The 21,552-nt window shown below is 35.9% G+C and overlaps 1 protein-coding gene and 1 long non-coding RNA gene across 13 annotated transcripts in view; both read left to right on the top strand.

Annotated features, from left to right (window-relative positions):
- Positions 1-21,552, top strand: part of LOC310722228 — a 439,622-nt gene that overhangs the window by 302,209 nt on the left and 115,861 nt on the right. The window lies entirely within an intron of this gene.
- grip2b (glutamate receptor interacting protein 2b) overlaps positions 1-21,552 on the top strand; it is a 189,593-nt gene that overhangs the window by 80,735 nt on the left and 87,306 nt on the right. For 2 of the 12 annotated variants that reach the window (XM_083534403.1, XM_083534402.1), the window contains exon 1: positions 890-1,343. The exons of 8 other annotated variants lie outside the window; for them this stretch is intronic. In XM_083534403.1, coding sequence (XP_083390529.1) covers positions 1,289-1,343 — 55 coding nt within the window. In that variant the 5' untranslated portion in view covers positions 890-1,288. Of the gene's footprint in view, positions 1-889; positions 1,344-21,552 lie in introns of those variants that run through there. 2 more of the 12 variants (XM_083534412.1, XM_083534410.1) reach the window with 2 other exon arrangements.

The raw sequence follows: 21,552 nt of genomic DNA, 5'->3' as shown, positions 1-21,552 counted from the left end.
ACACTCTGTATAGGGTGCCAGCCCATCACTGGGCACAATCTTACACCCATTCAGGAAATGCCAATCAACCCACAAAGCATATCTTTGGCCTGAGACAAAATGTACAATGTCCATCGAGAAAATACAAAGTCTATAAACACCGGGTGAGGGACGGATTTGAACCCCCAACCTTGGAGGTGCGAGGCCAAATCCAAATCTAATCCCACTTACAAAAGCAATCAGTTACCACCATTATGTCCATGCATCAAATCAAATCAATAAAATGTAATTATATTAACTCAAAGTAATATGAAAGCCGAAAGACTTTTAACAACTAGTCCATATTTGAGTAACCTGTAGGAATTTTTATTTTAATCTGATTAACGAAATGTATAGATTTATATTTGTTTATGAATGTTCTTGTGTTCTTCTGATTTTTAACAGTTTTGGACAGAAGAATGTTTTACATTTAAAAAAAAATTATTATTGGTATGTTCAGTAGGCTTTACCAATTACAGAAAAATCACCGTAGTTTGGTTTAATTAGGATGAAAGGTTGAGTTTCACTAATGATTGAGTTCTACAACTTCTACAAAGTTTATAATTACCAGTAGATTTTTATTTGTTATACCAGGATATTGTTGTACCAGTCTATAGATTCTGTAGTGTCTTCCGCCAGAAGATTGATTGATTCTAGCTTACCATGAACTCTGAACCACATTCCACACACTTGCCATGTAATAAAACAGCAAATCCAAAGAGTCTCTTTGTGATTAATAACACTGTCTACCAGCAGCTGGACTTCCAATATGGGAACTCGGTGGAATTTCAAGTTGCATTTATACGCAGCAGTGTGAATGAGAGAGAAAGAGAGTGAGAGAGAAAGAGCAAGGCGGAGGAACATAGCGAAAGAGAACGAGGGAGTGAAAGACGGAGTAAGAGCTCATCAACGGCAGCCTTCAAGCGATGAAGCTTCATAAATATTAATTAGCATCCCAGCGATCATCGAAAGAATTGAAGGGCAGCGCTGAGATTCAAATGCTAAGCTCTCAACTCTCATGCTTATTTTAGTTTATTTCATTTTCTTTCAGCAACTTTTAAAACTGGAACAAAGACTTTTGTTGACGTGAAGCCGTAGTCAACATGCACATTCAGTCAGGCTTTTGTGCTCCTCAGAACGCCATGTGACTTGTTTCAGAGTACTCCGGAGCTATTCCCTCCTCCTCCCCTCTTGGTTTCCTTTCTGCCTTTTTTTCTTTCCTCTGCAAGGATGAGCTGCTGAGGAGAGGAGGAGGTGCGAAGAGGTGGATATGTTTTCCGTTTCGCTCAAGTGCCGGATGGGGGTCATCAGACGCAGGATCAAGGGTATTGTGCAATGCGCCACCGTGGCACGAGCTTTAATGCTGGTTGGGATGTGTGTGTGTGTGTGTGTGTGTGTGTGTGTGTGTGTGTGTGTGTGTGTGTGTGTGTGTGTGTGTGTGGGTGTGTGTGTGTGTGTGAGAAGTGGAGTGGTGAATGGGGGTTACTTTTTAAAGCTGCACACAGTTGCTTTTTTAAAGTGTCTGTTTGATGTGCTAGTTTCTGGTATTTGCAAGACAATTGAACAATTTAAAGATCTTTGTGTTTTAGTTTTTTGTGGAAATTTACAGGCAACATTTTTTGGAATGTAACCAGAAAAGTTTTGCATTTTAGCCATTTTGACCACATAGTCATTACATTGTAGATTGTCTTGCATCAGAACAGTTGATACACAATGTGTGTGTTTATTTGATATTTCACTTCCTTTTATTCCTCTCGAAATTTTTGTTTAAGGTATATAGTTATTATGTAAAGAACTGTGTAATAATCTAGGGACTTAATGCTGAATTACTGCTGATGAGGTAAATATTATTAATTATGAATCACAGCAGGTAATATTTTTGCAATCAAATGCAATAAAAAAAAAAAAAAGATATTTTTGCAACTTTTTTATTTGCATCAAAGCTGACCAATGGTAACATGTAGCTGATACTTCTTCTTATTATAATTATTAATATTATTATTATTATTATTATTATTATTTTTATTTATTTATTTATTTATTTTATTTTTATTTTATTATTATTATTATTATTATTATTATTATTATTATTATTATTATAAGCAATTCCTTTATCTTGTTCGGGTGTGGGAGGAAACTGGAGAACTCAGACAAAACCCATATGGACATGGTTGAATAATGTAAATACGGCAAAATACATTTGGAACAACAATCAAGTAATTATTACCAATGCAATTACAGAAATGTGATACACTGTGTTTATTGTAATATTGCAATATTGGGGGGTTACATAAAAATATTACATATAATGGAACCTAAGAAACATTCTGCTAGCCAGGACACTAACTCGTGGAATCTAATAACAGCATGGTTTGTGATGATATTCGAAATATCAAACGTTATAATAATGCATCCTCATATCTACCTATGGCTTTCTGGTCTTAGCGTGACATTCAGCATGCTGGAATAGCCATTTAATTATTCAAAGTTTTAGATGTTAGATTATGAGTGCAAATATATGAAGTGACCACCACTGTTTCTTCAGATATTATACGTGGAGTCTTATATAACAATAGAGAAAAACGAGATTTGAAACAAAAATATGAGCACATCTTATTAACAAAAAGATATTTAAAAAAAATTTCTATTTAGACTTTACCTTTTCGAGTGATTTCATGATACTTTAAAAATACCAGGTATTTCTTTCCCGATCTGCATGAGCCATTTTGATAGCCTACCTTTACTCTAGGTACATGTTTACCTCTGATATTCCGCTTATTATTGGCCAGTGGTTCCCAGATAGGCTCGAAACAAGTCAGTAAAAAGAGAAAAGATTTCTTCTTTCCAGCTTTCTTGATTTAAGAGTGCATGGAATAGTTAGCTAAAAATTCTTTACCTCTTTAATGTCATTGTCTGCTTTTATTCACTCTTGTAATTACACATCATTCAGGGAAATATAGGCTTTAAGTTTAATAACTGAGTGTAAATGTAATAAGTAAATATAAATGTCAGCTGATTATACAGTATGGTTAAAGGTAGTTTGGTGGTATGTTTTATTTAAAAGTATAATAACTAATCTATTATTTGGGACATTTGGTTTTAAAGAATTATGTTAAAGCTGAATGAAAGCTTGAGAACCTTAGAAGTAGGGCTCATTCAGATTATTCAACAACCTTCAAGGTTACAGCTTTATTTGAACATAACCTATACAACAACTTTTCTTCTCTCTTCAATGAAGCCAAAGAAAACTCCAGCAGCTGAGCGCAGTTTCTTCAAAAATTTGAAGGAGGTTGATTTGAAGGGATTTATCAGCCGTGAGACAATTATTAGGCTGTGAGGGTTTGATGGTCATGCTAAGATTGGCCCAACCACTCAAGGGATCCCAGACTAAAACTTAGTCTCACTCAATTTAGCAAGGAACCTCACAAACTACCAGAATGCACCACACCATATACCATGCAACTGAGAGGAAAATTGCAGCAGCTCACAGTACCATGCACACATCGGTCATCTACAGTAAACGGGTATACCTTAAAACTGGCATTTACCTGGTCACATTGATTATCCTGCACATTTATCTAGCAATTGTCTGGTAGAACAATGGTGAATTTGCACAGGAAGATTAAAAAAAAAAGTGTTGTTTCACAACTTTTGAAAACAATTTGGTATGCATCTCTGCTGGCACTTCAAGACATGCTTGAGCATAAGTGTGTTTAGAGTTCTGCCTCTTGAGAAATTCTGCAGCAGATGATGAATGTGAGCAAAGGTTTTTTTTTTCTTTCATCCACATTGTGGCACTTTATTCCAGAAAGGTGCTACGGCAGGTGATTTATGACTTGCAGACCCTCTCTGTGACAACACAAGAGCGCTTCACGGCCCTCCGACTTTCTTGGCTCTTGAGTTGCAGTGCGTTAGCTGTAACTTTGCGGTGCAGCATCTGTTTTTTTTATATTGTGAAATCGCGGAAAAGTCAAGTATGTTTGTTTTTAGTGGCAGCTCTAAAAATGTGGGTGAATCTAGCTTTCTAAATGAGTTTATTGCAGTATAAATGAGCACCTTCTTGTACAGTACAGTAGGACTGCAATGGTTTTAAAAGCTTTTTGCACTACAAGGCAGACCTTGTATTTTCCCATGCTGAAACACAGACAATACATTTGCCCTTTTATTGATTTATCAGACTAAACATACATAGGGGAGAGAGATTATTTACTGTAGCTGTTATTTTTAAAAGCAGTTGTTATGTTTCTGTGCCTCAGAGGCCAATGGCAAGGCTTAATAAGGGAAGTGAAGCAGAACATTTTATGTTTTTAGACTCCTTCCATCTTTTATGTCTGTCTTTCATTTAATCTGCAACTAAAAAAACTTTACTTTCTGATCCTGCTTATATACCAGCAAGGAGTCGAGTGCTTTTCCCGGAGCATGTTTTTCAAGATTTAAATTTAGATCAGCATAACCATCTGAAAATGGAATACACTGCAATATATCGTAATAAAGCTTCAAGGCTATAAATTACACATTTTCTGTTTACACTATCTTTGCTGGAACATGCTCTTTTTTCAACACAAAGGAAACTTAATGTTGAACCTCTAATCCCCTTATTTTATAAAACTGGCAAACAAATTGAACGCACATTTACAGTTTTCAAATATATGGGTTTTATCAGTTATGAGATGAAGCACACTAAACCCTACACATGATCAAATATGTAGTTCTGAAAACATTCTGAGGACAGCTCAAGTTTCAGTCAATTAATCATTTCTGATGCAAGTTAAAGACACTCCAACTACCAAAACTTTTATAACCTATTCTTCAATTGCAAAGAAAATGCTAATCACTTTTTAAACATTTACCACCAGATTGTGTGCTCACACAATAGGCATATATTAGCATTTAAGTATAAACACCTCACATAAAATAATAAATAACAATAAAATACATATCAAACATATATTTTCTGCATGTCATGATAGAAGGCACAGAAAACTAGCTGTTTAGCCTATATAGGACACCATGTATTTAATTATGTAATATTATAAACTTATATAGTATATACTATAACTTATATGCTTAACACTCAGGGTGTTTTTTCTGTAGAAAAATGTACATTGTAACTTCCATCCAGAAGTTTATGTAGCTCTTATAATATATACTGTATATCTATCTATCGATCGATCGATCGATAGATAGTAATAGACATATATATGCTAGACACAGCTGTACAGGTTTTACATCTGTGAACCCAGGAGTATAATCCGAGTATTGATTCTGCTTTGGGTTTTGAATTCTTTCATGTTTTTCTCTTGTAACAGAAAAGTCCATTATCTTGGATCTGTTCATTGGTTTGAACTTCACTGACTCCTGCATGGTCATATTTCATCCAAAGTTTGAGTTGATCTCAAATTGTATTTTTCATAGCCCATCTGTTTCATTGATGTATAAAAATGTGTAAGGTCACTTAGGTTGATACTGATATGTTCTCATGTAGTGTAACTCTAAGAATTTGAAGTTCGGGTTTTTTTAATGGCAATGCAGTCCAATGCAGTCATGTATGTGTGTATCTGCGAGCATTGTATTGTTCCTGGTGTAGTAACTTACACAGCTATATTTCTTAGACTCAGTTTGATCAGTATTTGTGGCACAGTAGTTGTGTAGTTATGTGCCCTGCACATCAACACACTGTAGTTTAGAAATATTAAAAAACAATATGACATTATGACTAATTATCTTTTAAGATCTTGTGCAATAGCCGTTGTACGGTTCTATACAATTGATAGTATTGCCTGTGGAAGGATTTGTGCTACAGTGATGATATGGGAGAAAAAAAAGAAATGTGACTAAACATACAGATGTCATTTTAGCAAAATAAATACATAAAATAAAATGAAACAAATGTTAAAGGCTAAAATCTACAATTTTGCTGTAGCTGCCAGCATTAAGTCAGGACTGTACATAAACCTAAGGAGTTATTTAACTGTAACTAAGTTCAATATAAAATGTAAATAGAATGGCATGCATGTTTACTGTATTGAACAGCGGCAGAGATACTTGTATAGTGTAAAAGCCCTGATAAACAACACACTGTGTCTTTCTTTTATGTATCCACTCTTGTTTTAAGAGCAAAGAAAATCATGTTTTTTTGTTTGCCAAGCACGGAAGACTGAAGCTAAGATGCAACAGAGAAAGATCTTGCCCTTGCCAAAAGTCAGACAACATGAGCTATATGGTTCATATAGGACCACAAAATAGGCTAAAAGAGAACCGAGATTGTAAGATACATCCCAGTTTCTTTTATGTTGTTCTTAAAAGTTCATATATCATTTATTCCATGGGCATTTAATTCACCCAGCTTGATAGCTTTAATGATTTTGTTGAAATTCCAGGTACCAATGTCACGTGTCCCATGCATACCAGAAAGTCAATACTTTTTTGTACTTGCCTTTCTGAATCACTACTAATGATTTACCAGGGTACATTGTATATCCAACTTTAGTCTTGCACTTTTATACCAAGATCGATTGCAGTTTGTTTTATTTTTCCTTTTGTTCCCTGTGGTACTTGACAGTACTGCTCGACCTTCGTAAAACTAATTAACATGAAGTCCTTTTATGTTTTGCTGAGGCTTTCCTTCCCGAAAACACTACATTAATGATGACCCTTTTCTGCATGGCTTTTTTCCCCTCTGTGTTGGCCTATACATATATTGCAGCTCTTGCATGTTGTTTAGCTATTGTACTAAATGTTGGTGATACATTGTCATGAGTCATCTTCTTAATTATTTATTTAATTAGGAAAATGATTTATTTATTGTTTTCAGTTATTAGATTTAACTATAAGACTTGTAACTTAAATTAAATTTAATGAACTCAAATATAACGTCTCCAGGTTATGTATGTAACCATTGTTCCATGAGAGAACGAGACGCTGTGTCGGAACGCTTCAGGAACGCCTCTGCATTGTCCATGCTCTGGACATGTATAATCTGTCCAATGAAAAGCACGGCATCACCGACGGGGTGACGTCACGACCAGGAAGCTTAAAAGCACATGGAGTGAAACCAGCACCAGCTTCTGAAAGGAAAAGGAAGCGCTGCAGGGATGCAGGGATGCAGCATCTCGTTCCCTCTGGGAACCATGCTTACATACGTAGCCTGGAGACGCCTTAAAGACGAGAGTCCAATCAAGCCAGACTGACCAGTCCCTGAGTAGTGTGGATGGGCACAGCTAGGGTGAAGGACAGAGGGGCCAGGAGTGGCACTGAGGTGGAGGCTCTAGAACCTAAGAAAGGTCAGCGGAGTGGAGCAGCCTACAGTGTTGCAGATGTTTGGGAAGGACACTCCAGAGGACAAGGCCTTAGATGCCGCCGAAATTCGAGTGGAGTGTGCTCTGACCCCGAAGGGAGTGGGAAGACCAGAGGACTCATAAGAGGTGGAAATCGCATCCACAATGCATCTGCTGAGCATCTGCTTATTTGCAGAGATACCTCTACTCAGAGGGCCATAGCAGAAGAACAGCTGCTCCGACTTCCTCCACAGTTCTGATCTATGGATGTATATTTCCAGTACTCGCAATGGACACAGTCGGTTAAGCTTCTCCTGGTCTGGGGCCTAAAAGGGAGGAGGCGAGAATGCCTGGAGCTAAATAGATTGTGGAACGACCGAAGGTACTTTGGGAACATACCCTGATCTAGGGTAGAGGAAAGCACTGGCCAGGCCTGAAGTAAACTCCTGAAATGAAGGGGCAAAAGAAAGGGCCTGAAGATCTTCTACTCTCTTGAGAGAGGAGATGACCAAGAGGAACACAGTCTTAACTGTGAGGAACCTAACTGGTACCTCGTTCAGGGGCTAAAAGGGAGGCTGCAACAGGACCTCCAACACAATAACCAAGTCCCATAAAGACACTCTAGGTTGCACTGGAGGCCTTAACCTCGGGGTGCCGTGGAGAAAGCGTGTCACCAACTGGTATCCTACCCAGCGACTACTCCGTGAGGAGGGGGCATGACAGGCCGTAATAACAGGCCAACCGACTTGGCAGTGAACTGGGTCTAGGCAGTGTTGTTCACACCATGAAGAGGCTGAAAGCCAGTTGTACCGCTCGTGTTCACTGGTCTGGAACTGGTGAACAATCCCTTTCCTGGGTTTAAACAAGCTACTATAGCTTCGGGAGTTGGCCGACCTTTCCTCACAGTGTCTAGCTTTTCTTGAAAATTAATTTTTAAATATGTCCAAAACCAAATAAATGTATCTTTCTTTGTAGGCATAAAAAAGTCTAACGCAGATGTATTTGTGTGCAGAGCACTACACACGTGGCATGTCTTTTGCCAGTCGAACTTGGCTATACTAGTTTCCCTTTGACCAACTTTTTTATGCCTTTTATACGCTATTCTGGGCCAGCTATCTTAGATTGATTAGATTAAATTGACATGGCACTACATAGAGGCTGAAATCTGATTGAACAAAAAATCCCTGGCCCACATTACAAATGCCTAGCACATTTACATAACTGATTTTGTTGCATTTTTGCTTTCATTCTTCAGTTAATTCTCTTGCTTTAAATGGCATAGTCTTAAGAGGAACCTGGATTGTATTGAGGTAACCAGACACTATACTGTGTCGTGCTAAGTAGTGATTGCGACGCGAGTGTGTAGCATCTTAATGCAATGAGATGTGTACTGGTGTGAATTTGCTGCTACAGCATTCATGCCCTGTTCATTCACTGCTGTATTTGTATTGATCTGATTCTGTTTAGCTCTAGTTCAGAGACATAGGGGTCAGCATGTGTGAATACAGTCTTACCAGGTTATCAGTTCAAACCAAACCCTCCAATTTATTCTCTCAGCAGAACTAAAAAGCAAAATGTTGCTGGCCTTTATCCAATCTTGCTGTGGATGTTCATTATGCATCAGATTCAAGTTATTGGCTGACATGAGTGAACCCTAATGTGGACTTTTGCTGTTGTAACAGGATAGTGGAGGATTAGAGTATTGTCTGACAAATCCTGTATAATGGCTACATATCTAGTCCATTTAAATATAATATTCTATTTAATACATTGCCTTTCTTTCAAAACTGACCTAACATATTTTACACATTTACACATATTTGTTTAATATCTATTTCAATTCAAGTACATAATTTGTGGGTTACAGATGGTTGAGCAGGATTTGTTGCATAAATATGGGCATGTTTATTCTCTGCTCATCCATTTCTAATGCTTATTTGATAGATTGTTGACATTGATGGATTTTCACTGGGATTGTGCTTAAATATTGAAGAGCTTTAAATTTAAAGAAAGCCTTGAAGGCCCAAGATTACACCATCATGATTCTCCATAGCTTTGAATGCCACCTGAGTTAAATAATCATCTACAATCAGGATCATAATGAGCAAATGCCAGATGTATTCTTGTCAATGTCTTCTCTATTGCAAAGAGCATATACTTTGGCCGTATGAAATGACTTTGTCTATCAGTTTAGGTCCATTTAATATTGAGATGACACATAGATGACATTCATTACTTTCGAATCCCTTCTTGGAAATGTGTTTGACAGGAGAAGCTGCTGAATACAGAGAAGTTCTCTGATCCAGATGTCACAGTGTCTGACAGCAAGCTTTAATTCCCTGCCTGCTGAAGCTGCAGCAATCGGTTCATGAGTTTTTCACCCTCTCATCATTCATTCTATTCTCTAGCAGCCTTGTCTATTAAAGGGCACTGCAGCTTGTAATTATTTTTTAAAGTCAACCTTTTCACCTCGTTATAATTTTAAATATTATCCATGTATGTAATTAGATCTTTTTTTTTTATTATTTCAGCTCTCACTGCAAATACAGCAGACATCAAATTTTCGACAAGAAATATTGATATAGCATAATTGGGATTGTAAGCTAAGCTTGTTTTGGAGTCTCGGGTCAGAAATCAAGTCTGAGTGCCCTCTGGTGATTAATGGAGGTGATGCAATATTATTTGTATTATTTATTATTATTATTATTATTATTATTTATTATTATTATTATATGGTTCAGCTTAATTTTCTTTTAAATTACTCTTTCACTATGAATCACGAATTGTACAGGCACTGCTGGTGCGTCCACTCTAATGCATACTCATAGCAAAAACAGGAATATAGAGATTGTATTGTACTGTAATGACAGATGAAGAACTTTTTTTATGTTTAAATTACATTTTTAGTGACATCTTAATATTATCACTATGATATCATTATGCAATAAGGCAGGGTTTAACTGTGGCTTGTATTATCATTGAAACATATTAAATAAAGAAAGTGCAGAGTTTCTTTCAAGTTTTTCAGTTTTCATCCACAGTACATACTGTAAAACTACTGTAGCATACTGTAATGGACTGGCTACTTACATTGGCCTATAAAACTTAGTATGTAAAATGTATCTGCATGGTGCCATGCACTAGACTGGCACCTTCTATAGGTGTATTCCCACCTTGCACTTCTCTGGATCCACCACAAACCTGATCAGGTAATAAACAATTAAGGCACCAGCACATTAAATGGCATTACCTTGTCAACCCTGTCATATGAACCTCTACATAGATAGTAACCTAAGTTCAGAAACTATCTGAGAGGTCTGGCACACACTGTATACACAAAAATAACCCAAAAATTTCTCTCAAATATGGAAGGGCAGAAAATAAAAATGTGGTTTTGTAAAACTTTAAGGATTATATTGAAAATGTGCTTTTTGTATGTGTGTGTGTGTGTGTGTGTGTGTGTGTTTGTGTTTACAAGTACCTTGCAGTAATGTAGACTCAATAAAACATTTGGCATGTATTTATGCTGCTTGCCTGGAATAAATGCTAAATTTTCAAGACATTTTTTTTTTTTTTGCCTTTTCATGCAAAAAATGCTCTGGCTCTGGCCAATCAAATAATTTATTGACAATTATAAAACTAGTAACTGGTGAGCAGGGGGAACTATCACATAAGCCTAGACCCCATGCCCTTCAAGGCATAAGTTATGCAATAGCAATGAGAAAATCCCCACAAGAAGAGCAATAAAGATCTAGAAGCCTTCAAGCATGGCACTGATTTAAAAAGATCCTAGATTTAGATGCTACATTTTTGATCCCATCATGGGACACCCTTGACACAACTAGTGCAAACCCCATGAACAACATCAGTTTGACAAAGAACAAAGAAGGATCTTTCTCTCTAAAAAAAGAGAATGGCATGCCTGCTGGAAAGTTGTTTATTCCTGTCAGTTTTTATGTATTTTTTCCATTTCACCTCCAGCCTTTATACGTTTTTCCCCTTATGATGCGAAGCACAAGATTAGACTGGCAGGGTGAAAGTAGCACACATCTCCTCTGATGTGCAAGAAACTGCATCTTTTTGAAGTGCGGTTCAGGCAGCATGGGCTCACAGTTGCAAATTCATAAGAATTTGCATGAGTCAACTCATATGAAAGTTATAAATGGTTAAGGTTAAGGGTTAGTGATTTCATTTACTATGGAAGCCAAATAAATTACTTTCTGGCAAAGTGTATTGACATGCAAAGAAAAACAGATGACTTTGCCATGTATCCCTGCACATGCCCAAACTAAATAAACTCATAAGCCATTCCTATATGCGAACATTTCTACAGGAATGGAGCCAGCTGAACTTGCCAGGCACTCTTGGCCATGTGGAAAACAGGGCACAGTTGGGGGCAGAAATCACTCTAAAGATCCCATACAGAAAATATAACCTATATGCTAGGAGTACCTATCATTTTGATATATATATATAATGTGGGCAGTACATTTTGAAGTGTAGTTTAAAGTTTGCAATCCTTTATTAATAAAAACTTATTTGAAATGCACATCACATAAAAGAAATTCAGTATATGCCCAGGCTTTCTTTTCTAACTGCTCAATTTTTATAAGTTCTCATTTCACACTGGCAGGAAGAGAAAAAATAACCAAGCAACAATAGCACCATTCTGATTTTGTACACAGAGAAAAACAGTTCATATATGTTAATATTAACTACAAAAAATTTAGTAGGCATTAAATTGAGGTCACATGGATTCTATACAAATATTAATTTCTAATTAAAAAATGTCTTTCATTAACTTTACATCATTTTAGGGTTAATGACTTAAAAACATATAAAACATTCTATTCAGAGATGACTTTTATAATAGTTATTAATCCCTTGAACAAACGCATGTTCCAATTCTTCATATGCAACAAACTTGGAAAATTAACAATATAAGTATGATATGTACAGAAATTGTAAATATATAAATGGTGAGGTGATAAACTTTACTTTCTCGACAATCTGGATAGTTCGTTTTTTGCCAATTCTTTGCTAAACATTTAGGTGAAACACTTTTAGGTGAAGTTGTGCTTCACAAGTTGCATATTTCTTTTTGACCTTGCAATCCAGTTCACCCAGAGCAGTTTATTAGGATTTAGGTGCAGCTGTTTAGTCTCTAAACAGCACCTATAGAATTTGGATATGTGCTTTTAGTTATTGTCTTGTTCCTTAGTGAAGTTCGCTCCAATTAGCCAAATACTGAGATTCACTCAGTTTCAGCATTTCTTTCACTTCTTTCACTCTTTCACAAATGTCTCCAACCTTTCCTGCTCCAAAACAACAATAAACATTATAATATTTTTATATCCAGATCTCTTTATGTCCTGCCACAGCATTTCAGTCAGGTTAAGGTCTGGACCTTGGTTATTGCACCACCTTGATTATGTTTTTTTTAAGCCATTCTGTTGTAGATTTGTTGGTGTGCTTTGGTTAATTGTCCTGTTGCATGACCAAAGCTTTCACTTTCAGACAGATGGCTAGGATTTCACTCTAGAATACTTTGGTATACAGAGGAGCTCATTGCCAGCTCAATGGCTGCAATTTGCCCAGGTCCTGTCTCCACTTAAGTCTCATTTGTCCAAACAACCTTATTCCAAAAGTTTTATTTTAAACAAATCACCCTTGTTTGGCAAGTATCTTCAATGTTTTTTCACTTTATAATCTTTCTAACTGTAGAATGATGTGAAATAAATTTTGAGGAAATGGTCTTATAACCTCAGATTAATGGGCAGCAAGAGACAGCATTCATTTTCAAATGATAGATCGATCGATAGATCGATAGATCGATAGATCGATAGATCGATCCTGCTAAGTTTCATGGAAGTAGCTTGAATCTTTAAAGGGTTACCTAACCTCTGAAATTGTTCATGTAGGTCTGGGTTAACTTCAAGAAAGGCACAATAAATCATTACTGTATGCCATTATGATTGCTAGTGGTTAGGACAGAGCTGTGGATTGTTTTCTGTTTGTTAACTTGTGATGTCTTGATCATTTTATTTAATTTTTTTTTTTTTGGAATACTTTTGTAGACAAAAAAAAAACTGTAATTCAGAACTCTTAGAAAAGATATAGCAACCTGAGTCAGACCAGGTTTGGTGGATGTAGGTTGAAAGCAGTGTATAGGAGTGTATAGAAAAATTTTAAGTAGAAGTCCAGTATGTTGACTCTTGACAACATAATTAGGCAATTATATAAATTGATCATATTTGGCATTATCTGGTAATTTATTGGGTTTGTGTCACAAAAGCTGTGATAATACTGATAATAAAACACGTTTTTATGCTTTGCCCTTAACAGACATAATTGCTATAATTGTTCAGGGGCTCCTGGGTAAATGGCGCCAAACAGGACAGTATAGGGGCTAAACCTTATAGAGTTCTGTTTTCTAGTGTTTAGGATAGAGACATAGTTTGGTGCCTATTTGTTACAGTAGCTGGTAAAGCCCTGGAAATGTCCATAAATTTTTTTTAATGTTATTCATTATTTTCCTGACCCCTCTGTGTACCTGGCCACATTTTTGGAAATCATAAGTTAACAAAACAGAAATTTGTGTAATATTGTCTTCTTTTGGTTGAAAAAACAGTGCATAATGTTTTTAATTTGACATACACAAGATTCTGTACATCATATGATAATAAAATTCATATATTAATAATAATTATGATGGTCTCCTAATCGTGATATTAGACTTAGTGTAATCTTATACGTTTAACGCATGCCTCACCTAGTTTGGCAGAATTGTTTTCAGTTTGTTTTTGCTGGTGGTGTCCTTTCCTAAGGGTGCAATATCTTATTATTATCATCATCCACACTGGAAAGGTTATCTTAAGATGCAATACTCACTGTTCCTTCTGTATAATATAACAAAAATGTGAAGCAGAGGTTGCAGGGAATGAGATAAGAGAGCTCAGTGGACACAACCTTATTACCTCTATAAGCACTAGATGTGAAATAAAAGCCAGGGGGAATATGAGAAGGGCAAAATGAGGATATCGATCATCACAGCCAACAGTTGTATACTGTATATTTTATCATTTCGAATGGCGTAGCCATGCATTGATATTCCCTGGATAGTATATTACTCTACACTTAGATTGTATTTAAGAAGTAAAATATATGCTGTTGTATAAGGAGTTATAGAGTGAGGTTGTGGCCTGTTACCACTCAAGTTTCTCCCTAATTTGATCATCTGCCATTTTCCATCTACAATCGTGCTCTTCCATTATCCCAACAGCAGCAACCAAAAAGGGAAGATGAAATCTAGGTTTGCCACATTAAATGAGGAAAAATAAGGCATACACCTAACCAGTGTGTTTTCTTTTTGTTTAAATCTGAAATATCTCAAACTTAGGAAGCTTTCTGTCGTTTGCCCGTTTCTGCCACATAAAAAAAAGTTCCGACTTCTTTTTCTCGCAATTGCGACTTTTCTTCTCACACTTCTGACTTTGTTTCTTTCAGTTGTGACTTTCTTTCTCGTAAACATCCAACGTTTCTGGTGCATCCACCGGTAACCATGTTGTCAGCCTGAAGTGTGAAGCTGTTGGTGTATGAACGAGGCTCCTCTGCTTCATCCGTCTTCTCCAGAGCTGATTGTTACACAGAGTTCTCTCCAATGATCAGAGGCTTGTTTTGATACTATGCAATTCCATTTATTGGAGCCTTTATCATTTTTAATGTGTAAAGCTTTCTGGCACTGCAGAGGGGGTGATGCTGCACAATTGGCTAAAATAAAGTTAGAATTGCAAGAAATAAACTCAAATTAAGCATTTTTTTAATGTAGTGGAAACGGCCTTCCATTTGGGGGACTATGCTCTGTGTGTAGTTAAATGGACCAAACAAAGCATCGAATCAAATAATTTGCCTCAATGATTTTTTTTTGTAATCAAATTACTTGAGTTACTCCAGGAATTGTTTCAGCCCTATTTACTTGTGCACATCACCACCATATTTCAGATGTTTAATACATGAACACTGAATTATTAAATGTCAGTATTTATTATAATTCCTCTAAGATTGATCTATTTTCCATGCTTATATTCTGAATCTCAGTCAGCTAGAATCTATCTACCGGTAGCTTATTTATCTAAGGCCACATTGTGGTTTAGTTACCTTTATAGTTTATTAATATTCTCCAGAATTGCTGTTTGTGTAGTTTTCCAAGCAGAAGTATGTTCACTACTGAATTATTAGTTATAGGCTGTTATAAATAATTAATAATAAGGATTTATGTTGGTGAAAAGATACAATACGATTTATAATATTCAAGGCATCTATAGAAGTCAGTATTTTCTGAGGCATTACCTTAGGGGTTGGCCACAGAATTTTAAGTTGCTTGAGTTTGGGTCTTAGATACTCGTCTTTGATAAGTTTATAGTGATTTATGTCACTTTCCCAATTTGAATCCCATTTGTCTTTGTTTGTGACACAATATATGGCTTTTGTGACTTTGCTATTTGTTAACTCTGGTTATCGACATATAAGGTCATTCGTTAAATGTTAAATCTAGGATTTTGAAGATATAACACTGATTTATATCGTTTCTGCAGTTCGAGTTTGTTTTTCACCACTTAGTTTGAATGCCGGATAGCAGACTAAATTTGACAATTAATTAATTTAAAGAACATTTAATTAATGCCTGTTCCACACTGAATTTAATCAAACTTGTGGACAGTGGGGAAAAAAATTATGTGCACATTAAGAGGCAAATTGGACCGTCTGTTCACTGAATGAGGAACAATTTAGCACAGGGATAAGATGAATGAATGCTGAACCAGAATGGAAGTGTGCTATATTCGAAAAGGGCTGTGTATTCTTTTAAAACGCAACTCTTTCATAAGCTGATATGATTTCATTCAAGTGGGAAGAAAAAAAAGTAGAAGGATTGCAAATGCAAGCAGTTTGCAGATCTGCTTTGAACTTGTACAGTTCCTTTTTTCAGAATGAAATGGCCAGGAAATGTTAGATAACCAATCAAATCAAACGTAAATCCCAAATAAAATAAAAAAATCTTACTCATGCACATTTACAAAGGTAAACCAATTTATCCTTGAGGACCATTTTAAATTGTTACTTCCTATAGTAGTTCCTCGTGGCAATAGCTTTATGAATTTCTGAAATAATATCTATATAGGACTCACTTTATTGCACCCACAAACGTTTTTTTTTTTAAAGTTAGTATCACATTACTGCAACAACAATGGAATAATAGCATCATGTACATCTCAAAAAATCTTTCACTTAAGATGCATATTTCTTATTGGACTGTACATATGTTTTCTGAATCTGCTTTAAATGGTCTTGTTAATGCCTTTTAAAAAGCCTTGCTCATGATTTAAAGCCAATTTTCACCACACAAATTGTACGTTGCATTATTTGGTCAGCTGTATTACACACTTCTCACAAAAAAACGTAAATTGCACTTTGACCCACGCCAATTGTCTTGATGATAAGTTAAAAATGAATAGATAAAAAAAAATTTGCCATTTATACAAATTCTGTTTGTACACAACTGTAAAAGGTAAAATTCTGGTAATGTAGCCTGGTCTTTAGATATGTTATAGCTGTGTAATGTCTTTGACCACAGGAATTTCCTTAATTTAATACCAAATAGTGTAGTTTAAGTCACTTTCTTGAAACTTCTTGAAAGCCCCTAGATCGGGTGGGAAATGAGAACACAAGCAGATGGAAAGAACTAAGTTGCTGAAGCATTTCCATGGTGCTATAACATTTGGCATACTCAATCACTTACACTTTCAAACAAAACATAATAGATCAAAGCATCCTGACATAAAAAAACAAAAAAGAACAATTCAATTTAAAAAAGTACAATTCCGATAAGGTAACATTTTTAAATTGCATACAGCTGCAGGAAATCACTGTTTACCAGTTTATTCTTTTCAACTTCCCTTTTATTTTACAGCAAAAAGCAAAAAAATACGAATGAAAAAAATTGTGACAGATGTTGGAAAGACATTTTGATTTTGTACTGGTGATCTGACCACTGCTCCGTGCCCTCATACAAGGCAGGTCAAAGTTGTTGTTGTTGTTTTTTTTAATTGGGAACCTTAGCATGGCCTCTAGTGTGAACGTTATTAGCCTTTACATTTCCACTATATCAGTTTCCTTTTCTTTCAAATTGAGAAAGGTCCTGTGAGAAATTGTAAGTGGCTGTTGAGTTATTTTCTGTCAGCTTGCCTACTCTCCTAGAGTTTTTTTATTGTATTTTTTTATTGGTTTTAAATATAATAATAATAAAAAAAAGTTCTCAATACTCAATTGAAAACTCTGTTGAAAGTTATTTTATTTATTCACCTAGGGAGGGATGTTTATGGTCACCCTCTGAACCTGAATGTCTTCTTTTTGTCTACACCCAAATCCAAATTTCTTTCCAAAAGGTAAAAAAACCCACTTTTTTAAAGCAATCTCAGATTTAAAAGACAGATTTAGTCCTACTCTTTTAGTTCATTGGAGCCAGGATATGTTTTGTTTCTGAAATGTTCATTAGGTTTGCACTGGAGCTTTGAGTTTAAGCCTCAAAATTCACATACTCAAACTGTGTCGAGTTGTTCGCTATGACAGGCAGGCTTTCTTATGTGTTTTTTGATTCCACATAGTTGACTGACACCTATAAATAATAGATTTATGTGGGAAGTGCCTAAATATTGATTGTGGTATAATTTTAAGAATAATGTTGCTCTGATTTGATGTGAGGAATACATTTTCCTCAATTTTACCCAGGCATTGTCTGCTTCATTACAAAGTTTACATTTTGTAATAGAGCTGTTGCTATCAATTATTTTAGAAATCTACCGATTATTCCAAGGATTAATCAAGTAATCGGATAAAATAAATTTTTCCTTTATTCAAGAGCAAACACTAAATATACAAGAGAAAATAAGATGGGTCTCTTAAAATGAACAAGTAACTCGTTTCCCTTTTAGAAAATAATCTTTCTAATCTGTGAAAACTAAACCCATTTAGTGCATTTAATTGCCATTTTAAAGTATAAACATACATAAAAAATATATTTTTTAGATTACTCCTCTGCTTCATCAGTCTTGTTCAGTCTCCTACTGAGATGATTGTTAAACAGTTGAGTTCTCTCCAGGGATGGAGGCTTATTTTAATACCATGCGATTCTGTTGATTTGTAGTCTTTTTCATTTTCAATGTATTAAGCTTTCTGGCACTACAGAGGGGGTGATGCTCCCCAGTTGGCTAAAATGAAACTTGGAATTGCGAGAGAGAAAAACAAAACTCGGATTTAGGCAAACTTTTTGTTTAATGTGGCGGAAACTGGCTTCCATATGAATCTAATCCTCACCCCTCGCTGTTTTCTCTCCGTTCCTCCATTTTTCATTCTGCAGTGTCTTCTGTGTTACCTGTCCAGAGCGTCCAGAGTTTAGCGGGTGGTGCGTCAGTAATAAAATTTGCCAAGAGGAATTTTTGCAATCGAATTACTTGAGTTACAGAAATCGTTAGAGCCCTACTTCGTAATTGTTTCTCTTACATCATGGGAAAATGTCTACTGTTTAGAATTATGGTATAGTAGAAAACTTAAAAGCACAACAGCCGTATGAATAGTTGCACAACAGCAACATGCATGGTATGCAGTCACAATGTTTTTTTTGATGATGGAACAACAGTTTTTTTCGATGATGGAAGCAACAGAGTTCCTTTCAACATAATTATTATGATAAAGAATTATAAAGAAAAATTGTCTACTGGCTGCTAGAAAAAATGCAGTAAGTTCATGCAGGTCGCTCAGGAAAACCCTTCACTAAAGCCCTTCACACTAAAGGATGTTTTCAAGAGACGTTTTCTTAGGATTTCCCTGGATTAGCAGCCAATCTTTGTAGTAAATGATACAGGTGTTCCTCTCCTTCTGGTGTGCTTGGAGCTGATTAATTGATGACACACAGTAGATAAGCTTGGGCTGCATGGAGCACATGCTTCAGCTGGTTTTATGTGAAGGTCTGTTTTTTTGAGCACAGATAATGCAAAAAGTATTGAGCATTGGCCATTTCAAGCACTCAAAACATGCCTATGCATGTGGAGGCAATATTTGTCACACCTGATATAACTATGATTGAGGTGTCAAAAACAGAACCTGTGGAAAAGGTCTGGTAGTGTATTTGATGAGATCAACACAGAGAGCAAACCTGATCCGGTAATGCATTTCAGTATTCAAATAGTGTACAATTTTTAACACTGGCTGCTACTGCTGCCAAGTTTCTTTGTGCTCCTTGCACTAGTGTGGATAGTGAGAGCCTCTTGAGTCTTCCAACATTATTAATGAAAAGAAAAACTGTCAAGATTCTGTTCTTACTTTGAAAGAACCTTAATCTCATTATGAGCGAGCAACTAAAAATCTATTACATTGTGTACATTTTCTACAGAAATATTACAATATTTTTAAAATATTCAAAATCAGTACCATTGTTCATGATATTATGGCAAACGGCTTTATCCAGTGTAAAGCTGCACTCCTTTGATGGGATTTTCAATTATCACAGCTGATTAGGTGTCTGAGAAGAAAACTACTCAAATCTCATTTCTCCTATGGTGACCAGCAAAATTTGCCACACATATAACTTCACCATATGACCAAAAACAAAGCCTGCATTCACATCTTTCCCAGATGTAAACTTTTATGAAAAATATTACATTTAAACATCTGAGAAAGAAACACAGACCCGCTCACACATTTAGTTTTAACTTCTGAAGAGAAAATAACAGATAGAGCAAGCACGAGACAGAAAACCAGGGCATACAAATTCCCGAAGGCTTCGGGTTGTACGTTATTGTGCGCATATTTATCACACACTCATGCACACTGAGATTGAGGAGACCGAGTGATTACTGCTGTTAGGATAACGTCTGCTGTATAATGGGCAGTGCATAGTATAGTATTATAAAATAGATCAGTGATAAACAAGAAAAGGACATGATTGAGAGGTCTTCTCAGTGTTTAGGACATTGAATGGAAGTCCAAAAGTTGTGAACAGGGGAAGAGAGCATGTTTATATAGAGCATACCGAGGAATATATACAGGGAAAGGAGGATGTGCATAGTTACTGTTGATCCTAGAAAAAGGCAGTTCACGCAGTGTATGAAGACGAAGTAAACGGCATCGGCTACGGATTACCAAGTGTTTGCAAACAGGAACATAAAGGTGATGATCTTCCTCCGAGCAGTGTTGAGAAAACGGACTTTTAAAGGTACTGCTTTTAATTTTATTGTGACTTTAGTTTTGGTTTGAATAAAACTCATGACTTTTATTTTATCAAAAAAAAAAAAATTGGAACTACATAATATAGGCACTCCAAATATGAACTGTATTGTATATGTATATGAATTCAGCTTAAAGGAGTTACAGACTTTTTTTGACAGAGTAGTTAATTAGCTGCCATGTCCTATTTGAGTATAAGGTGTTTGAGGAGAAATAAAACAAGCCACTAACCTCAAAAAAATACATATTCTTAGCGCTGTAAAATGAACTGTTTTGTGTACTATTTTAGATTACATGGATGTTTCTCTGTGGTGTACCAGTGTCGACTACTAATTTCATTATATGGTTACTGATTTTCATGATAATTTTTTTAATTGATCCATCCATCAGGAACACAGAATCCTTAATGACGGTAGCTTTTCAAGTACACTACAACCCCTTATTTCTTATCCTTCAAAGATGTTCTGAAGACCTATTGTAGGACATCACAGAGGTTTGTGGGATACCTCAAACTTTCTCCCAGAGCAGCTTGATTGTTTAATTTATAATGCTGGACAAATCACTAAACTAGATCATGTGTCTTGGGTATGAATTTCTTATGTATAAATGACTAAAGGTCAGGCAGGTAGGTGAGTGTAATGAAAATTGATAGCTTGCTAATGTAACAAGACCCTGAGGCAAAACTAAAACGTAAAGTAGAAATTATATCCCACAGTTGGTTCGGAAATGTCAGTAGTCAAAGCACATAAAGGCAGTTCCTTAAAAAGAATACTGTATAATCAAGACAGTCTGCTATGCTAGTCACACACCAGGCTCAGTAATACACACAAACACTTGAAAATGATTTTGCAAAAAAAGACAAATAAACAGGAGGCTTTCATTAAGCAAACTAATTATAGTGAAGCACAAAAAAGATGAATACACTTAGTAACAGTCCATTGACAGGATAAAGGTGGAGCCAGGACCAGAACAACTGCAT

This window comes from Silurus aristotelis (genome assembly GCF_946808225.1).
Source record: "Silurus aristotelis genome assembly, chromosome: 28".
NCBI classification, from domain to species: Eukaryota; Metazoa; Chordata; class Actinopteri; order Siluriformes; family Siluridae; genus Silurus; species Silurus aristotelis.
This window is presented reverse-complemented; position numbering and strand designations above follow the sequence as displayed.